This window comes from Apaloderma vittatum, unplaced genomic scaffold, assembly GCF_000703405.1.
Source record: "Apaloderma vittatum isolate BGI_N311 unplaced genomic scaffold, ASM70340v1 scaffold43707, whole genome shotgun sequence".
Lineage (NCBI taxonomy): Eukaryota > Metazoa > Chordata > Aves > Trogoniformes > Trogonidae > Apaloderma > Apaloderma vittatum.
Window position 1 is genome coordinate 22,008 of NW_009725362.1, and position 21,945 is coordinate 43,952.

General features: G+C 38.7%; 1 protein-coding gene across 1 annotated transcript in view; it reads left to right on the top strand.

Annotated features, from left to right (window-relative positions):
- The window catches only part of LOC104276504 (actin-binding LIM protein 2-like), a gene marked incomplete at its 5' end in the record, with an annotated part of 36,426 nt that extends 20,820 nt beyond the window's left edge, over positions 1–15,606 (top strand). The window contains 4 exons of the mRNA XM_009872853.1: positions 953–1,007; positions 2,349–2,413; positions 2,593–2,673; positions 15,493–15,606. Coding sequence (XP_009871155.1) covers positions 953–1,007; positions 2,349–2,413; positions 2,593–2,673; positions 15,493–15,606 — 315 coding nt within the window. The remainder of the gene's footprint in view (positions 1–952; positions 1,008–2,348; positions 2,414–2,592; positions 2,674–15,492) is intronic.
- Positions 15,607–21,945: the final 6,339 nt, after the last annotated feature.

Below are 21,945 nucleotides of genomic sequence, written 5' to 3' on the forward strand. Positions count from 1 at the left end.
GGTTTGTTATTTGTAATCAGCCAGCCCAGTGCTGCATGAAAAAAATAAACCAAAACCAAACAATAAAGAGACTTGCAGGTTATTGCGAGCATAGCTGGGCACATTGTTTGCACAAACAAAAATGAGACTCGAGGAAAAACAGTCATATGATTATTCTTTTATGGTCTCCTGTACTGTTTTTCATCATAGCAAAGGAAAAAGACAGTGGGCCAAACAAAGCTATGGCACACGTGCACAGTTCTCACTGGTCTTAGTGGCATCAGCAGTGTGAAGCAGAAAGCAGAATGACGCAAGCTGCAGTGCAGCACAAGTGATTTGTGACGATGGCAGTAGGACATCTGCATCACAGGGAAGAGCATATGGCAACTGCAGTCTTACCTTACTGCCAGGGCTTCAAATAGGGGTGGCTAATGGCTTTCTGACACCTTTCTGGCTCATCAAAAGCTGCAAGGAATCAGAGCTTCAAAAATGTCCAAAAGGCTTAGGGGTGAGCTGGGTTGCTTTGGCAGGGAAGTTGAACTAGATGATCTTTCGAGGTCCCTTCCAACCCCTAACGTTCTGTGACTCTGTGTGATTCTGTGATACAATGCTGCAGTTTCCTCTCTGAGTGACGTACAAGCTCCAGTTTTCGTGGCTCCGTGGGAGTTCACAGCATAGGCAGCAAACTGCACCTGCAGTGCCTCTGGGGACTCAGGTGCTCCCCTGATGCTCCATCCTCTTCTACAGGCAGAGCTCCGTCTCTGCAATCTTAGATCAGTGAGTGCTGAGAGCGCTCGAGATGCCTGCTTTGAGCAGGTCAAGTTTGGATGAGAATTTATTATCTTCCTCTCTTGCAAGGATCTGTATTTCGATTGTGTGTTACCAGCTGCTTTTTTTTTTTTAGTGTTGACAATAAGCAGAGTGGGTTTGTGATGTATTTTGCTGCTACGTTGCATCTTTCTTGCTCTTACAGCCTGAAAATATGGGCCAATACGAAACGGACCAGGAGACGAGCTGGGGGATGAAAGGTACATTGCAAATGATTTCGACTCTACTTCACGTTTTCTTCCTTTGAGGATAACCATTAACATATTGCCATAAAGCTTACTATTCTGAGATCTTTCCATAGTTCATGCAATAATGACTAGACGGAGACCCACCTCAGTGTCATGTTTATCACAGAGAATCTTCTTTTTATCTAATCGAACACAAAGGCCTGACTGAAGTCCTGCATCTTAAAGTGGTGCAACCAGGCTGAGTCAATCCCAGTACCCTCAATATGTAGCACCAGCCTCTGGTGGTGATCTCATGTCAAAGAAAGGAAGAAGTTTAAGATAATTGCTCCTTCAAGGCATATCTAATTTAAAAACAAAATGTCCATTGTGCATCTTGTTTGTGCTACTGTGTGGTTAAAAACTACAGAATTCATAAAGCAGAATTTATTTGCATTATTTTTTTTTCATTACAGTTTAAGTGGACTGTGAACTTAATATGGAACTTGGGTTGGAATTTTCAAAAGAGCTGAGCAATTTAGGAACATGCGTCTGTTTTTGGGGAAGAGTAGGATTTTGTTCCCAAGACACTTAATCTTGGTTTAAAAGTCTTACTCTAATGCTTCAAGTCATGCCTGTGTGTTGGTACAAGTCTTTGTCTCTATGTTGAAATAGTTTGAAGTACAGATATTGAAAAGTAGACTTATCTCTGATTTCATTTCAGACTGTAAAAAGGTCTATGAAAATGTACTGGCTGTCGTGGTTGCATTTAATCATCACTGTGAATAGATAATCTTCTAGTAGTCACATTATACATAGACATATACTGACCTGACTAGAATATTCTTGTGCTAGTTTAGATCCAAGAGTCACACCCCCAAATCATCTTTTCTTCACTATTGTTATTCCCACTGCAGTCAGCCCAAGTGCAGAATGTTGGCATCTTGGAATGTTTTATTAACTCAATAGTTTTCATATATGTTCCCAAACTGACATGCCTGCAATAATCCATATATTTTAGCTATTTTCAGTAAAGTAATTTTTGGATGACAGACTGACTTTGCACAAAAAACTTTTGTAAAGAGAATGTCTTAATTTTACCAGATGTGCACACTCTGTAACCCAATGGCATCAGGAGATGGATTTTCTGTTATAAGCCTTTGTTTTCAAGGACTGTTGCTTCAGTAATAGGCAATGTTAGAGGCATTCAGAGCATGGGGATCAAATGCTTATTATGCATGCAGTTATCCAACAGCTATTGCAAAATGAGAAATATAATGGCATAACAAACTGCTAATGTACCTAGATGTTAAATGTAGTGACTCCAGAAGAAACCTATAAATTCTAAACTGTGAACCTGTTCTCATTCTCTTGCAGAATACAAGGTAAGAAGGGCTTTTCCAACACTGGAAGAACAATCAGATTCAGCACTTCCTAGCAAGGTTACATGTGTTCTTTTTTTTTTGTTTTGTTTTATTTTGTTGATTTTTGTCCCAGTGAAATATTTGTGAAATCGGGATGGAAGTATGTACTATTTAAATTAGTAAGTTCCCCACGTTGTTGTTTTCACACATCAGAATCAGCTTTGGCTGGAGTTCATATGCTCTTGTCTTTTCAACAGATTTATCCTTATGAAACACTTATTGTAACAAACCGAGTTCGTGTGAAATTGCCTAAGGACGTGGACAGAACCAGGCTGGAGGTAGGAATGTTACTTGTTTGATGGCTTTGCAAGTCTTTGTCCTATTGGTTTACAGTCTTAGATATTCTTATAACCGAGTAACAGCAAGGAAAGAAGAAATAAATAACATTATAAATTGTACTTTATTTCAAAACACTGTGTAGACATTTTAACTCAAGAAAGAATAGCCAAAAACCTGGCATCTGCCCAAATGGTATTTTACAAAGACACCAATTACTATCCATTAGTTTTGGATGATTACACAGGATATTGGAAGTGGAACAGGGCGGGTGGAAACTTGTTAATTCCTCTTAAAAACACCCTCCTAAAATAAGCTGAGTATTATAATGAAGCTCCATTTATTCTGCAAATACATGGACCTATACTTCTGGTCTGTTGTCTTATTCAGCCTGTCTTTTGGCTGTTTAATCTGTGATCACAGATTTACTGTAGCATCCATGTCTCAAAGTATAAGCTGGAGAAATGCAGGTACAATTTGTCGTAAAGGAAAGCTTATTTTCCAAAGGCCAAATCCTGAAGTTAATGTTCAGGCAAAATCCACAAAGTTGATGTTTTTACTAAATAATGCTAGGACTGGATAAAGACTCACCTAACATATCTTTGTGTGAATTACTATTAAGAAGAAGAGATAGTTCAGGAAGAGTTATGTGATAGCAACACTGGACTTTTAGCAAGACTTATATTTAAATAAATTTATTGCATTTATTGATAATGTGACAAGAAATGAAGAAATAAACTTTAATCTCAGGATAAAGAGAGATATAATATGAAGAAGCAGAAAGTTCCTAATTAAAGATAATTTTTTAAAGAAAAATTCATTTACCAAATTCTTATACATGTAGTATATTTTGGAAATGGTGTTATGTTCTTAAATACTTAAGTGTGCTTGTTGCTTGATTACCCAGCAAGTGGTATTGATTTGATTGTTAAAGGGAAAAAAAGCCTCAAACGTGTGCTGTTTTAAGCCTGCAGTATAGCACGGCATCATAGCAATAATAGAATGCATAGTAAGTCCAGAAAAAAGGAGCAGGGATTTGGAGGGATAGTCATCTGAACACATCCTATAAGGATTCATTTATGTGTGTATATTTATATGTGTGTATATATGTGTCTATATTAAAGAATAGAGTCTTTGTTTAAACACATCAGACTGGTCTGAACAGCAAATGAAGCTCCAGGTTGCTTTCTGAAGGCAACATATAGTTGGCTTTGGATGGATTGTGCCCGTGCTGGCTGCCGTTCTCCATAACCCACACACTGTCCTCAGCTGGGATCGCTGTTTGTTTAACATTGGACTTGCTCAGTCTGCCTCGCCCTGGGTGCAGCCCTGTGCCGACCACTTCAAAGATCTCATAGAGTTTTGCAAAAAAAAAGAACAATAAACAAGATCTGCTTCAAACCTGCACCAGAAAAGCGATAAGGGGACCAGGCTGATCCTGCTGATTGCTGCGCTATGTTCCACATGTGTGTCTGAAGGAAGGACTCCTTTGTAGACCATCTTATATTTATTAGGGATTGGTAGTTTTTAAAACAATTGAATTAACAGCGTTTCAATAGGATTATAACTACTGGAAAAAACAGGCAGCAGCTCATCTACACATTCAAACCATATGCAGAGCTGAGTGACAGGCACTCCCTGTCCCTTCCTTCTGCATTACAGAATTACTGGAAATAAGTAGCTTTGCCTAGGAAAGCACTTTATCATTATTACCTTTTGTTGCAAAAGAAGATTGTAACTGAATTGCTGACTTGTGCATTCAGCAGATTTCAGGTTTGGGCAAGACCCAGGACTCAGGGAACCCAAGACTACTTGGGTTTATAGGTTTGTACAGGGACAGACACACACACACCCCTCTCATAGCTGAGGAATCACTTAGCAGATCTTGGTATCTTCATGCTTTTGGGGACGGACAACACTAGGAATACTGGAAGCAAGTACTAAGGTTAGATTTCACCTTTTCTTGAGCTCCATTTCACATTCACTAGAGGGTATGATTTGATGCTCACAGATCAAGTGCTTTTTCCAAGCAGAAATGGTTACTGGATGATCTGTTCTCATCCCACACAGCCCATGTCACTTGTGAAAAGCCTTGATTGTGCCTACAAAAATGGTGAAGGTGATAGCACTGCTAAGCCCATGTGTTATCCAAGAGTAATTTATCTAGGAAAATCTTGTAAGAAAAAATCCATGGTTTACTATTCTTATTTTATTCTGATAGTTTTATGGACTGGAACTTTGCTCACTGATGAAAATCAGAACAAGCTCCTGGGTGTGAGAGCTGTGAACAGGGCAGTGAAAAGAGCCCTGTTGTGATTTATATCAACTTTCAAACCTGAAAGTGGTCTTACCATGTCCAGTAAGATTAGAATATCTCACACATGATGTTTCTGATTTCCAGATCTGCCTAGGAGCAATAAGGTGTCTAAATCTACATGAGCTAGGTTTATTTAAGAGCCCTCTTGCAAGTTGACTGGAAGCAGGCTCCTGTTTTTGAAACAGAGTTTGTTGTGAATGATCCAGCATAGATGTCATGAAAAAGGCATGATTGTTTTTCTCTGATTCTCTTTTCCAAGGGAAGTCTCCTATATTGAGTGATCCTGTCATAAAAAGTGAACTCAAGTAATTGGTATTAGCTTCTTGGGTCAAGTTAAGGGAGGCTGCTGATGGTCACGATCAGTTAATGGTCAAGGACTGCAGGAAGGTGGAGTTTTAATGGCTGGTAGTGTTGTCATAACTTTCCTCCCTTTTTGAGTATTTCTTAGCTTAAATTTCTTAGAAATGTATTTTAATGATGACAAAAAAAATATTTTCTTGTACAAAAGCATATTTTTCTAAGCCTAGGAGGTATCTAGAGATTAGGAAGGCTCAACTGGTAATAAATGCATTCAAATAATAAGAATTCCTTCTTCAAAAGCATATATATCTAAGCATAGAAACACTTGGCATGTTTTTGTTTGCTTGTTCTAACGCAGCAGTGAGGCAGAAGTAGCCAGTTTCTAGTGTTCCTCCAGGAGATGTTTATGCCAGCAGTGAACTAATACTTGCAGCATTGTAAACTAGCTGTAATAAATGACCTGCTGATTTTTAAAAACATTACTGGCACTCTAGCTTTTGAGTAAATAGCCTGGATCTTCATTTAGTATAAGCTGATTAGAAATGCAAGGAATTTATGCTCGATAAGGATTTGGCCCGGCAATTTTTTTAGAATGCTGTTGTAATGTAATGCTGTTTATTCTAACATTAGATGAATGGAGCAGCCTTCCTATGAGCTATTCTAACAGGATATGGTGAAGAATATGTTAATTCAGATAATGTTGCAGAACAGCAAAGCAGTAGCACAGGGCTGGATTGTTCAGTCTAGGTGTAGAAGAGGGCTTACACCCTCACTGCATCTGCAGATGACACAACGTTGAGGGAACAGCAGTCGATGCTCAGGTGAGTCGAGCCTCCATTCAGGACCACCTGGCCAGGCTAGAGAAATAGGTTGACAGAGACTTCATTAAGTTCAGCGAAGGTAAATCCAGAGTCCTACAGCTATGGCAGAATAATTCCATTCATCAGCACAGGATGGGGGGAACAGCTCTCCAGAAAAATACCTGATGGTCCTGATGGAAAACAAGCTGGACCTGAGTCAGCAGCTCACCTTTGTAGTAAAGGGGTTGGAGAAAACATACCCTTCTCAGAAGTACGCGCTAGAAGGCTGAAAGGCAACAGTCACAAGTTGCAAGAGAAATTACAATTAGATATAAAGGGAAAGTTCTTCACTGGGAGAGTAGTGCACTGGAACAGGTTGCCCAAGAGGCTGTGGAATGTCTGTCCCTGGAGACATGCAGAACTCAGCTGGACAGGGCCTTGAGGAATGTGACCAAATTTTAAAGTTGGCTCTGCTTTGAAGACCTGATTTGACTTGGTTAGTGTATTCTGTGAAGACAAAGCCATAACATAATATAATGACAAAATTGGATTATTTGGGGCTCTTGCTGCAATAGCATTTGAAAAAATTTTAATATGGACTGCCTTGGAACATTATTAAAAGGATCATTTGCAGGGGCTTAAATATAAGTGTCCTGGAGCAAACTTCCCTATTTTGGACAATTTAAGTCCTGACTCTCCAAGGACTAAGACATTGGATGGCACACATTAGGACTTTCCTTACCTACTGGTTTCCCAGTGGTGTTCCACATGGCCTGTTTTTTCCCCAAACAAAGTTGGGCTTATGGACACTTTTGAAAATCGTGATACCTCTTTTAAGTACTTGAATAGCTTTTACAACTTAGGCCTTGGCCTTCTAAAAGCATACACTTCATAATTTTATCTTAGATTTGATATTGTTTGCCGGTTGTTCAGTCACAGCAGTATGGTTCAGTGCTTGCACATCCCAATTGATGGTTCATGCCCAGCTGCATAGATTTTTTTTTATTTCCTCCTGAGGTTGATTTTATCACAGCATATAAGACTCTTTTTTTGTGGTCACAGGCTGTAGTTTTGAAAGCCGACAGAGTTAGAGGCTTCCGTTTGGAAACCATCTTGTAGTGTTTTCATTTGATTTTCTTATCTTAACGTATCTTAGTTTCTTTAGCCTTTTATTTTCAGTGTCAGAGTTAAAAGCATTATTCATGCATGCCTATCAAATACAGTAGAAAGTAAATTATTCCACTTCTGTTTGAGCGTGTTCATTCTTTGTTTAACAAGGATACACTGAAACAATTGCTAAGGAAAAAAATATTCTGGAATGTCAAGTAGCAAACCTTCATCTGCCACCTTGTTCTCTTGTAAACAGAAATGAGAGATTTAAACAAGGGTGCAGTCTTGTTTGAACAGAGCACTCACATTAATTCAAACATGCTTTTCCTCCTGAAACGGCTTGTCTGGATTTGTTTTAAGGATGACATTTTTTCCACTATTTTTTATTCAGGAATCGCCCTGGGTTCTAGCCATTTGGGCTGCAACCATTTTCGACTTGTTTCCAGTAACTGAGACTGAATTTGTAACAGCCTCACCTCCTAGATATCATTTATACAAATAATGTTGTGTCCCCCACCTCCTCTGAAGCTCAGATGGGGAAGATCAGGGCAAAACTGGAGTGCTGTGTGTTTTAACAGAGAAATGCAGTGTGTAGTTTGGGGCTGGGTTTGAGGTTACAGGCTCACTTCACAATGTGCCTTCGTCTAGGTTATACCTGGAGTGAAAAAAATTGCAGTTCGTTGACTTCAGTGGAACTTCATACGGTGTAACTTGAAAAAGTTTGTATTATTCTAGGCATATGCTTGTGTTGTGATCAGTGCTGGGTGTCTGTATCCGTTTTCAAAGCCCTTACGAAAGGACCTGTTATAAAATGAAGCTGTGCGTTAGAAATGATGTGATAAGTACAAAAGCTAATTCCTATCAGAGTGGAAGTGCTCTGGGCGTGGACAGAGGTTAGACTTGGAGCATTCATAGTACAGATGCACTAAAGCCCAAGTTAAGGGAACCTGGAAAATCTGCTGTAAGAATAAGGTATTTTGTACCTAAATCAAATGATTTTTTTGAAACTCAAACTCTTCTGTATATTTTCATAATTCATTATGGAGTCATAGTTTTAGTTTTATTTATGAATTATTTTCTCTATTATATCTTTCAGCAGCAGTCTGCTGAAGGCAATTATGTCTGTTTCAGTATGAAAAAGCTCATTTGGTTGAGTGATGGAATAATGGCACAGGTTATCCTCAGAGATGTTCTGTGTGTGCTGCTGAGTAGCTAAAACATTGAAATCCCTGAGAGAAATCATAGAATCATAGAATGGTTTGGGTTGGAAGGGACCTTAGAGCTCATCTAGTTCCAACCCCTCTGCCATGAGCAGGGACAAAAAATACTTGTATTTTTTCAGCTTCTTGCGTATTTACAGATGACTCAACTGGATAAATTATGGACTGTACACTGCTACTACAAAATATTTTCTGTGTGTCTTGTGATATTTCACAAGAGGTTAGATTGTAAGTACCCCTCAGTATTAGCACTGAGAGGATTGCAGCTTCTCTGTGATGTTTCATGATACCCTGGTATACTAAACGAGGTATCTCTACAGATCCAGGAGCCTTCCATAGATGTTGGGGATCACATCAGTACAGGGAGTGATTTCTGCCTCCTTTCCTCACTGCTTCTGTCACACTGCTTTTCCTGGGGGCCTTTTGAGGACCCACATTGCTGTGTGGAAGCAGAGGAGAGAGGAGGATGAACACACCCTGCCAAGGCTCGGTGTGTTCCAACTAAGTGCCTTCATCTAGTGTAACTGCAATTGTAGCATTACTGCCTCATCCCCTGGTCAATGGACCTGCTCTCGTTATCTTCTGATGCCTTTTGAAGCTCATTAGGTGGCAATTCATGCCATTTCTTAACTTTACCTCCCCTATTGCATAATTACTTAATAGTGTGAAGTATTTATTGAGCATGAAGCTTAATTACTCCGGAGATGAGCATAACATTCAATACTCTCTTGGGAAGATGGCACATGGCTAATTATGGCTTTGTAATTAACCGTGCAGTAGGCTTAGAAGAAACCTTTGAAAAACCTGCTGAGCCCCAGCAGTGCAACAGAAAGAAGGGTGAAGAGTGCAAACCTTGTGTAAGCAAAATGAGAATTCGAAATTCAATAAAAGAGAAAATTTTCCAGAAAATTATTATTGGGCATCTGAAAGTAATATTTGGGATAACTTTGAGAGGCACAGAAAAGGGGATGGAAGGAGAGAGGAGAAAAAGTGGAGAAGGGAGGAGAATTTATTATTGTTCCGAATGTTGAGATGCTTCTAACATCTGAATTCTTATTACAGTAAAAGACAAAGTCCCACCAGCAAAGCCTCTGCACTACCCTAAAGGGCTAAGATTTATTTACGTGAATGCTCACTTACCTGTGAATAAACCTTTCTCAGTAAATCCCAATTTAGTTTGAGGATTTTGCATTTTGAAGACACTAGAAAAGATAGCTGTAGCTTTTACTTCTGGATTTTGTGGATCACAGGTTGGAAGTATTACAAGGACTCTGAACAAAAACAAATTGAAGTGGACAACTATTTAAAATTACACTCTGTAAAATAGAGTTCACAATAGTGCTTCAGAGAGAGACTAGCTGAAAGATCCACTATCGATTCAAGTGAAAGCAACGTAATGCTCAGCTGTCATTTCCTGTGAACTTAATATAGCAAAAAAACAAAAGAGAAGCAAACCTGAGGTTTTAAATGACCTCTAGGAATTAGGACTTTGATTTTTCCAGTCTTCAACTCATCACCTCCTGCCATCCATTGTGTTGGTTCATTGGTTCAATATTGACTCATGAGGAAGTGTGATATCCTCTGAATTTATTACATCAGCAGGTTTTTACATAAGGCCTCCCATCCAATTACTGACACAGAATAAACATGCTTGTGCAGCATGACCAGGTCACAGCTTACCATGGTATGGCTGTAGGTTAATGGCAATTTTCCCTTCCTATGACTTATCATGTTCCTATGTATTAGTTTAGAAGATCTTTGAATTTCATTAAAAGCAAAATAATTCTCAGGGAAAAAAAATCTCATTGAATTAAACATTATAACTCTATTCAGAATGATTAGTGGCTTTTTAGCAGGCCACAGGAAAATAGAGATAAGCCTCATTAATTTACAGGAAAAGACATCACTTCATTCTGAGATAACACTGTGGAGCGTTTGAATGTGCAATTAATTATTTTTGCTCTGAGAGACTCAAAAATGATAGTGTATCTGTACCACTCATTTTAATGATCGTATTTCATAGAACATGAGGATATTCCATTGCAGTGGCTGCATTGCAGTAGAGAGGTTTAGCTCAGCCCTTGCTTAGTTCTCTGTATCTTAATAAAAAACATTTGTGTTTTAATTCTTCCATTCTGTGTTTGTATGTTTTAGGAGAGCTAGGTACATAATTACAACAAGGTGTGGTTACCATTCTTACACAGTGCTGTGTCCTATAGGTAACATCTGGGTGAGGAATTACTGCAGTAGCAGTCGGTTCCCAAGCTGCAGGTCACCTTCCCAAAGGGGGATCTCAAGGTTTTGATCCTCTATCTCTTATCTAAAATGCTCTCAGTGCAGGTGAGATAATGTGCTTTGGAGACATGACTCTTCCATACAAAGCCACTGCTGTGGCCCATGGATCCTTGGCACTTTACTGAACTTGAGTCTCACTGTCTTTTTCTGATTACCCATACAAGCTGACACAAAATGCTATCCAGAACAAAAGACGGCTCTGCTGACTTACAAGTCTCAGATTAATGCAATTTTATCAAAAAAATATGATGCAGTAGTCCTTTCTAGTGGGGCTGTGTGCCGATGTTCTGATGCTGCGAGCTCCAGTATATTAGTCTTTTTAGTGAACAACCATCTTTAAACTGGCTACCTTATCTTTTAGCAAAGTTTTCAGGTGCCGTCATGTAGCATCACTATGTGACTTCCAAACTAAGCTCACTTCAATACAGTCAGTTCAGAGTGTGGGCAAGAAGGAGACCTTAACCTGGTCCTCTGTACTCTCCTCAGCATCTGCAACGTGCCCAGTTTTGCCGTCGATGCAAAGCAGAGAAGTAGGTTAAGTTAAGCTGCCTGAATAGGGCCAAATTGTCACAAAGGGAATTAAGGATCGGTTACTAGCACACTGTAAAACACCCGGACTTCCTATGTAAACAAGGCCAGCACTAGTAAAAAAAAGGAATGAATGTTACTTCTACTAATAAGTGTGGCTATTTCTTTAATGGCCCAGTGTTAACATATGTTAACATAGCTGGATATTTTAAAAAAAAAAAAGGAAAAATAGAAATCAAGTTCGAGTTCTGGCCTTATAAAGCACAGCTTTACGTACACATCTTCTTTCATACTTCAAGATGAATATCCTTCGTATTCCCTATGCATATTTTTCAATTTCCCTTCTGTTGTTTGACTAATAAGACAAGGTAACGCATCAGTTAAGACCAATTAATATTCAAATAGCTGAGAAGATAAATCAGTCTAAGATTACTTAGTGGTGCGTTTCCCCTACCTTTGTTTGGGAAGAGCTCTAAGTCTTAAAGATATAAGGTTTAATAAAGTCCTAGCAACAGTGCAGACAAAATTTAACATCACACATACAAAGAAAAGTATGAACATAAACTTCCCACACTGGCCTATTCCCATGGTGTTTAGACCCTTCAAGTACTTGAAGACATTTACCATATTTTCCCTTAGTCATCATTTGGCTAAACTTATACGTACTTAAGCCTTTTAGTCTTTCCTCATAAATCAAACTCTGCAACCCATGATTACTTTTGTTACTTTTTTTCTGAAGCGTCGCCAGTTTGATGACATCTTTCTGGGATCAAGGTTTATTCCAAAATTTGCAGACAGAACTGTAATCATTGCTACTTCTAGAGTTGGTCTCCATGCTAGAGCCCACAGTGCCTAAGAGTAGGATGATGAAGGTTTCTGAGATGAAGGGAAAAAAGTGGGTATTATACTACACTGGGCACAGACTGGTGTCCTCAGAGAAGGTTCAGACCAAAAGGGAAGTGTTGACTTCTACTAGAATAATTTTGCATGTTCTTCATGTAAGAAAGTAAGAAACTTTGCTAATATTGTGGTCTGGTTGTTAGTCCCTGAGGTGAGGGACAGTATATGGAGGAGAGCAGCAAAGAAACTGTCTAGTGGAAGCAGAAGTCAGTGAAGTCGTGCTATCCCCACCTCAACCTCTGCTACTGCATCCTTGGGCTCTTAAATGCTTTTGGACCAGGCCATGCCAACAGAGAACTTCTGTGAGGCAACAAAAAAAAAGGCGGTGGTGTAAAATGAAACCTCACTATAATTAGAAAATGAGTGCATGCGAGGAATGAAGGTGATGTCATCTGGATACAAGCAGCGGAGCAGAGCGCACATCGAAGTCATGCTGGCTGGGATGGGTGCGTTTGGACTGAAAGCTCGCTAAGCCTGAGGAAAAGGCAAAATGATAAATGGCAAAATATGGCCTTGGAGAGGAAAAGAGGAATTGCAGAGCTTGTGCTGAGGTTGGTGGCAAGCTTCGTTGGGAGGTGAAGGTGTAGCAAATGTTTGGCACCCTGTAGAAAAGGCCAGAGGCCTGATACAGGGCCTGCTGACTGACTATCCCTCTACTGACCATTAGTACTGAAACCGATCTGATGGGACGACAGCAGTTTCTAGGAAGACATGGCGCAAATTACCTCAAGAAAAATACAGTGAAAACATTCCCTTTAAAGTTTTACATTTCCTGTGGTTTTAGATGATTGGCAAAGTGAATTTATCAGCAGGGCAGAGGCTTTCTGATTTTCTCTTTTGAGTATGAACTCCACTTTGTCACTGCTTTCTCCTGAATTGAGGGGACATCTTGAGTATTATCCATAATCTTGACAATAAGATAAAACAAAATATAACACAGTCTGCTCATCTGGACTTCTTTTTCAATCTCACAACTACAGGCATATTCCTTGCTGTGACAACTTGCTGAAGCCAGGCTTGCTCACATTTTTCCACTGGATTACCAGGGAAATATATAGAATTAAAAAAAAAAAAAAAGCCTTGCAGAAAGAAGTTACTTTTTCTTTCCAAACCCAGTAGAATTAAATTCTGTCAGTGAGAGATTGTTTCTAAAATACATTGTCAGATGTTGCTTATTTCCATGCAAAACAGGATCTTCTTTGCCAAATATGCATTGCATGTTTGTTCCATGCTATGCATAGTGCTTATGGTGGGTCGCTATCATTGGTCAAATGAAAAATGAAGGCTTAGTTCCAAACTCTTAGTCACTGTTGTTCTGAATATGTGGAATCTCAAGGGAAAAAGCACAAGGCCGTCCTTTTTTGGCAAACCACAGGGGCCCATGATGACCATTCAAGGCAATTAAACGTTGTGACTTCTTACAAACAATTTCATTAGTTTTCCTTGAGTGATTTACATTGCAAAGATAAGCTTATTGTTGTTAATAAGTGGCAAGTAAAATTTTGCTTTTGCATTTGTCAAAAAAATAGCTTTGTAAGGTATGACCAGTGGGTCTGTGTCCATCCTGCTGAGGTAAACCATGGGATTACCAGGGTGTGTTAGCATGTTCTTTGCCAAAATTTTGGCTTATAGTGGCAAGTGCTCTTCCAGACAATGTTGGGACCCGATTCAAATGACAGACAACCTTGGCCTACTTGAATTACTGGTAAAAGCACAGTCTAAAGGACCCAGTGTCTCCCCTTTCTCTGGAGAGTGCCTTGTTTCCCCCATCTTCAGCATCTTGCGCTCAACATTTGCTGGTAGCATTATTCACATTCATGAGGACTGTATCTCCCTTAAAATTACCCTCCTGGCTGGCTTGCTGACATGGGTCTTGAGAGTAAGTAATGTGGACTAGGTGATGTTTTTGAGCCTTGTCCAAGTGGTCACAGAATCATAGAATGCCAAGGGTTGGAAGGGACCTCTAGAGATATCCAGTCCAACCCCCCTGCCAGAGCAGGATCACCTACAGTAGGTCACACAGGAACACGTCCAGGCGGGTTTTGAATGTCTCCAAGGAAGGAGACTCCACAACCTCCCTGGGCAGCCTGTGCCAGTGCTCTGTCACCCTCACAGTGAAAAAGTTTTTTCTAATGTTTGAGGACATTGAACCCAAGTTTCTCAATTCCTGGGAAGTCTTGCAACCAGGAGGCACTGAGATGAAAGGGGTGATATCCTTCCCTCGAAGTAATGGAGTTGTCTAATGTGTGATGAGCCTGATTCTGCTGTTTAAGGCATGTCCAAGTGTTTCTTGTGCTTGGGGGACCTAATGTTTGGATACAGGTGGTGCTTCAGCAGGCACCAGGGTGCTCAGGCTGGGGCTGCCCAGGTGTGCTGCAACTGGGAAATTTCAAGCTAGAAGCTTAGCTGGGGAGGAGAGGGTTACATTGCAGGGCTGGTCCCAGGTTTCAAGGAAATCATTGTGGAAGAGGAGAGTATGTTTAAAAATTGCAGTTTGTGCTTCTCATTGCACTGAATCTGGTCCTTTTAGATGGTGTGTGCTTAACACATCACTAACAGAGAACCATAGATGGTACTGCTGAACTGCTTGAGCAAGAGTTAGTCCACAATTATGAGATTTTTATATGATATTAATTTCTAATTCACATATTTTTTTATGCCTTTTCTGTGTGTGCACTAATAATTGCTAGGCAATTCTTGTCCTACTTCCCTCCTATTCTGTATTACTGGTATTCTCCACATTTTCTCTCTCTCCTTTTTAAAAATACTGAGTCTCGAAAACATCAAATAAAAGCATAGTTCTTGGTATTAAAAAAAAAGACAATTTTATCTAACTTGGACTTCTGATGGGAGTCTGTCCCTATGGATAAGCACATTTTGGATTTAAGAATTTAGCTTTGTGCTCTTTCCTTTGTTACAAGGCTGCTATTAGTGGACCAGTGTGGTGACCACCGGTCTCATTAAAGATCAAGGCAAAACAAATCCAACTCCAAAATTACATTGTTATCAATCTCTTTTAAGTCCTGGAATAGCTTAAATTTGTCTCAGCATGCTCTGTCATCTAGAACCATGTATAAACACATCTTTTTGCTGAAAACTGTAGCTTCTGCTACTCTAGGATACATTAAAAAGTGGTGGTTTTTTTTTTTCCAAAAGTCACTACTGCCATCAATAATTTCATTTCCTAGCTACTCTGAGCTGTTTTGATGCAGTTTATTCCAAAACGAATTTGGGAATTTAAATGCAAATCCTAATGCATTATTTTGCAGTGTGTTTTAAAACTTAGGAAGGGCAGAAATATTCCTATGCAGAGATGAGCTTAATGATACCCTTTGTATTTTCATTTTCAAGAGGCATTTGTCCCCTGAAGAGTTCCAGGAAGTCTTCAAAATGAGCATTGAGGAATTTGATCGTCTGGCACTTTGGAAACGGAATGACCTGAAGAAAAAGGCCCTGCTTTTCTAGCCCCTCCGGGATAAAATATGTGCTTAACAAAACAAAAATAGTCTTGCCAGAACTATCACATGCACTTGCTGTTGAACCATTGTCCAGCTTCATTGTGTTAGTCTGTGTCAGGGGAAAAAGGACAGATTAGATGGCAATGTGTTGGAATACAGAGAATTTGTTAATCCAGCTGGTTTTGTCAGTAACTCCTGGTCCTACCTAGTTTACAACATGCAAAAAATCCAGCTTTAAATTTATTGTTGCTTGCAGTTATTGCTTGATGCAAACAGAAATTCTGAAAGGAAGAGAAAAAAAGAAGTGTAGCTGTGACAGAAGAAACGCATCCAACATTTTGTTCCATTAACTTTTACAACACAATTTTTATAAAATCAAGTAAGTAATGAATATAAAATTCTCCAAGAGGGGATCACATGCTATTAAAAATATGGTAAAAGCCAAAGAAAAGCATGTCCACAAGCGATTATTGCAATTGTTTATGTGTGGTACTTTTTAAGAATGAAAGCAAAAATATGGAAGCACCTTAATTCTACTTCTTATATCTAGACACAGCCTACTCTCTAAAAGGTCCTATTTGTCTAGAAGGTAACTAGCTATCTTTAATTGCTACACAAGAGTTTTTATTTTATTAAGAATATATTGTGACATAAAACAGTTATAATGACTAAAATGTGTACAGACCTACTGAAAAATTTAGTCCCATTCATCAGGAAAACTGAAGCCTTATACAAAACTGGTTTAAGAGTGTATTGTGCCAGTTGACTGTGTTTTCCTACTAGTTTGGGGTGTTTGGAGAACTTTTTTTTTTGCATTTCATGCTGATAAAAATACCATGTAATCCTAGTTGTATGTAGATAGATACATCTATCTATAGAAGAATTGTTTTCATTAATATATATGTCCTAACTAAAAACATTCTCACATTCTCCACTTCCTGGCTTTACATGGTAAGCCATGAGAATTGTGATGGCAATTGATAGGCGTGGAAATGGAACAGTTCAGCATAAAATGTAAGAAAAAAAGCTTGGTGTGCTCTATCAATAATACATCCAGTTATAATCAAATATATAAAACCCTCATGCATTACTATTCACGTGTTTCAGTACAAATCAATTTTAAAAAAAACAAACTTGGGTGATACTGGTGCAGTACCTTAAATTACAGGGAAAGCTAACACAATCTAAGCGTTTGGTATGCGCGTTAGACCTTAATATCTCTTCCAGCTGAAAGACTGTATTAAATTTAATAGTTTCTTATGGTCAGAAGTATGGTTGCTGACAAAGAATGTTTTAAAGTGAGTTGCTAGTTTTGTGTGATACTGAAAGAGCATTACAAAAAGTACGTTTTTCAGTCATGTGTCAGTATTCTGCATTTTTACTGCCTTGAATGTTTGTACTCACTTCCTACTTCACTATGTCTTTTTGCATTTCCTTAAAGTAACTGGTTAATATATGCACTACAACACACTATTTCAACAGACCCAGCATTGGAAAAATCCTAGCATTGAACATGCCTTCTTCCAACTAACTTTCAAATTCTGTGCTGTTGGAAACAAATACTTTCTCATGACCTAAATGTTTTGTCTGATGATACAAATGTTTAAAAAAATTCATTAAAACAAAGACATAACTAAATGACTTTGCTAATGTGTGCATAATTTTTGAATTGTACTGCTGCTCTGGATACAGTCTTCCCATGATATTAATGGAAATAATATGTAATTTGCATTAGATTTGGTCACTGAGAAGAGCATTAAGTGTACCTCCAAATGTCTAAAGTTGGTCATTATTTGAACAATCCATCTAGCAACTGTCACATCTCACCAAGCAAAAGCTGCTTCACTGTTAATGTTCAGGGTACAGAATCGTTAGCCAGTCTTAACGGAGAGCTCCTGATCACCTACAGATCACATCCATAACCGCCTTTTACCCTCAGAATAGCTTGTTATGTTTGACTACATGGGAAAACTTGCAGCGCACTGAAATGGACCAATCTAAAACGTGTTCAACAAGGTCTGTTGGCACTATGAAAATCTAAATCCAGGAGAACAGTTGGTGGAGAATGAAGATGAGTAAATCTGACATTGATGAAGACCACTCTTCTCATCTACACCTTCCTGGGACATCAGATTGATTACAGACATCTTCTCAATGAGTAAAAAAAGTACTGGTCAAAGAAATGTACATACCAGTGCAGAACAGGTTCAACGTGGATCTTCATAAATGAGTTGAAAATTGCTTGACGAGACCAGCTATTGTACCCATGTGGGATTCAACTCACTTTGTAAGGAAAATGTGCATTACTAAGCAAATGTGATCAGCAGCTCCATATTGCTGTACGGTATTATGCAGATATATGGCTGGCGACAAGTAAGGACAGTGAGAGCATGTGAGCTCTGTTTGACCCATTTAAGCTGTTTTGAGCCAGTTAGTCTGTTACAGTGTCAACAACATTAAAAGTGTCTCCTGAAGGTTGTTGTCCTACTTAAGCTAAATCAGATACAACTCTTGCTTTACATAGTCTCATGTAGACATTTTAGCCCATGAGCATCAGTGCTTACCTAGGAGCGGTATCGCATCATCCATTTATATTTGCTTCAAGTCAGTTTGTCATTCTGTGCTCCTTTTTATGGTCAGTGAAGAGGAAAAAAAGCACTTCCATGTTAAAAACTAGTTATATGAATTGCACCTATCACATTTCTGTCCACTGAATACAAAGGAAGCCAATCCAAATGCAGAAGCAGACATTGCAAAGTATCTAATCTTAGATGAAATTAGTTCTGTGCCTACAGTCTGTAAGTGAAGATAAGCCAAATTTTACCAAAGTGGTCTTAGACCACTGGCAGTTCCTAGACCATGCCACCAAATCACTTTCAAGCTGTCAGATCTCACAAAATGCCGTAACAGTAATTCTTTGTGTTCATTATACTCTTCACCAAACAGGCAGGCATTTGATGCCAAACACACAAAAATGTTTTAGGACACAGTCAGTTTATCAACTTACGTTCCTACTACTAGCCAAAACCAAAAAGGAATTTTGGCTTCCATACACAAAGCCTTTGCTGACATTAGTTGAACAAGTACTCTTGTGTGTCCTTACTTCATTTTCCTGAAAGTTTGAAATGGTCTGTAGATGTCTCTTCTGTGCAAAGGTGGCCTATCTCAGTAAGCTGTTCTGTTTTTCAGATGATACATGGTGGTGTATCACTCTAAAGTATCTAGTGTCAAGTGGTGTCATGACTTACTAAATTACGTTTTCTTGTCTAAGTTTGTATTTACAGTATGATATTGTATGCTGGATTTGGCAGGAGCCAAATACACAGGTTTAAAAGGACCATAAAGTGAGTAGTGTAGTAATTCACTTCACTGCTAAGATTTCTGTACATCATCTAACCTCTGTAAACCAGAACATGGCATACCCGAGAATATAACACTTCTGCTTCTAAAATTTAGTGTATTTTCCCCATTTAAAAATTGCAAATTGGAGTTTTAGTCCTGTAGTCTTCTTTGAGGAACTTAGAGTGTCTCTTAAAATGTGAATAGACTAAAGTGCAATATTCTGGTTTATTTCTGGAGTTCCATATGCTAATCTTAAATAGCATTATGAAATGGAAAATACATTTCAGAGTAATAAGATAAATCTTTGCCAGAATATTCCATCCGATAGTGTGATCCAGCATTGGCAGTAACAAACTGAGTCTTGTCAAATCATCAGCTGTTTTTGTAGACAATGCTCTTTAGAGTTATTAAGATGCTGTTCCATAGCCTTGTTTTCAGGGAAATGCTGTCTTTGAGCATTTTGGTAAATATGGCTATGGCTGTGCAGCTCAAAAGGATCAAAGTAGCTCTTGAAAGAACCTATTTTGATATGTATACAAGAAGCAAGGGGATTCTGTCAGATATTTCACTGTCATGCTTGGATCTGAATTGTATGTCTCAACTGTTCATGACAGCCCTGATGTATGACCTAATTCTCACTTCATGTATTTTAAAGAAGTCATGTCTTAAACTCAGCAAAGAAAGAGCCAATTTATTTCATTGTCATAGTCTTGGAGACAAAGGAATGGATTTTTGTGGTTGCTGAGGAATATCTGACCAACAATTCCAGATAGGAAGCCAAGCGTGCCACATTACCATTATAGCTGTCTGAGAAGGCTGGACATTTTTGCCTGACCTTCTGCTATTTCTTTTCCTCGTGGTTCAGGAGAGAACTGTGAAAAGTGGAATGGCAGAAACAAAAATATACATAGTTATGAGAAGCTACCTGGAATCTAATGGCCCTCTGAGACAAGGCTAGTTTTACATGAAGTAAAAAGATACAGTTCAGACCACGAGAGATGCCTTGTCTTACATTCCTCATTTAACACTTTCCAAGTGAGACCAAGCCAAACCATTAATTTGATTAATCTTGTCATAGATCTGCAGGAAAATGTGGTTCTGCTCTTTGCAGATGAGATAGGTGAGATCCCAGGCACTGCTGTTTGTATGGCACATGGCTTTCAGGGTGTCCTTATTTTCTCCTGCCCCTTTGACTTGTGTGTGAGATAAAGGGTAATGTTCTTCTAAGCTTCCTAAGGTCTAGACTGACACTTGACCAATGTGATTACTTGGTAGGTCACAAACATGGCTACCATTTTTCAGATTATCTTGAGTATCTGAAAAAATATGACATTTTAATATCACAGTGACAGACTGCAACCCTCTTCTGCATGTAAAATTACACTGGAGGGTTGCATTTCTTCATATTAGGCCGGTTATGGCCAAATCCTCACAGGCTTGCAGGAGGTGCTGGCTCAGTCTTTGTATCCTTTCTTACTTTTTCTATTCTGTGAAAAGCCATGTTAGGGAAGGTGGTGCTCGGTAGAAATGGATGCCTCTGAAGCATTAGTTCTCAACAGTTTACTTCTCTGGTACTGAAGCACACACAGCAAATGGAAGTTTGTTGGGTTGTTGCAGCTGGTTGTTGTTCCCTCCTCACAGCCGACATCTCTGTGAGTTACAGCTGAGAGGATTAAGTAGTTCTGTGTTTTTCTAAGTGCTTTTAATTTCATGATTTAGCACTTTTTCTTCCTACGACTCGGTATTTGACATCTGGACTACTTTTTTAAAATGGTTGAACAAATCTATGCAGCCCTCAAGCAGTTTGGTCCAGCCAGTAGTCCTTCCATGCCAAACTGCCCAAGAGCAGCATCTTCAGTGTGATCAGTAGGAACCAAACATAGACAAAAGCAAGCAGGCCCACGTATCTAAATGTATAATGATTCAGAGCTTTCAGGAAGAAGTTTACTGTCTTAGCTCTGATGTGTTTATCATTTGTTAGAAGCCTGGATATCCTTGATTTCTGTTTCTGAATCTTGTTATGCTTGTGTCCTGAATGATTTGCTGTTGACCTGTTTTCTCCACTTGCTATGATGCACGCCTTTATTACATCCTCCAACTCATCTCTCCACTGAAAATGGCAATGTTTTCAATTTCTTTCAAGATTACAACCTTTATTTGCCCATGGTAATTCTGCAAGCTCCTCTCGCCCATTGTACCTTGTATTCAGGAGGTGGTCTGACAGAAATAAAGGTGTAACAGTATTTGCTTTAGATTCACCATGGTATGTCAAACAATATAACTTCATTTTTAACAGAGGAAGAAGAAAGGTAAGAATGACATTTTACTAAAAATACATATTATGCTTAAGCACTGCTTGATTTAATCTCATTATTGCAGGTTGTTGTGCTTTTTCCCCCGAATGGACATGCTTCTGAACTCTGACACAAGTCACTATTTTTTTACACTACTATCTATAGATTTTTTTCTATTAGTGATAATTAAATGATTATCATGATTGACAGCAAATTAGAAATTAAGGTTGTTAATGGTCTGTCTGAATTTTCTTACAGTGCTCTGTCCTGGAATAATTAGGTTGGGAACCAGGTTAATAATCTTCATGTCACTTGACAATTTTGTTTGTCAGTCTTAAAAAAAAAACAACCTCAATTTAATTATGTGGAGTATAGACAATTTGGGCTCCTCAGGTTTTCACAATTTTATACTAGACATTTTTCATCTCCCAGCTAGATTTTGATAAATGGAAGTGCCTGCAGGACTTTCATGACTCACTGTGTAAGTATCAAACTGCATTTTTTTCCTCAATCCTTTTTTTCAGTGTAATAACTGGTTATTTTTATAGTGCAATAAAAATAACATAATAATCAAAGGTTACTGAAATACTTTATTCAATTTTAAATGATACAGAAGAAAATATAAATTCGGAATAGAAGCTGAGATATATCTTTTGGGTTTTTTGAGTAGGGATTAAAATTAAAGGGTTCTATAGAAAAATGTTCTCTTG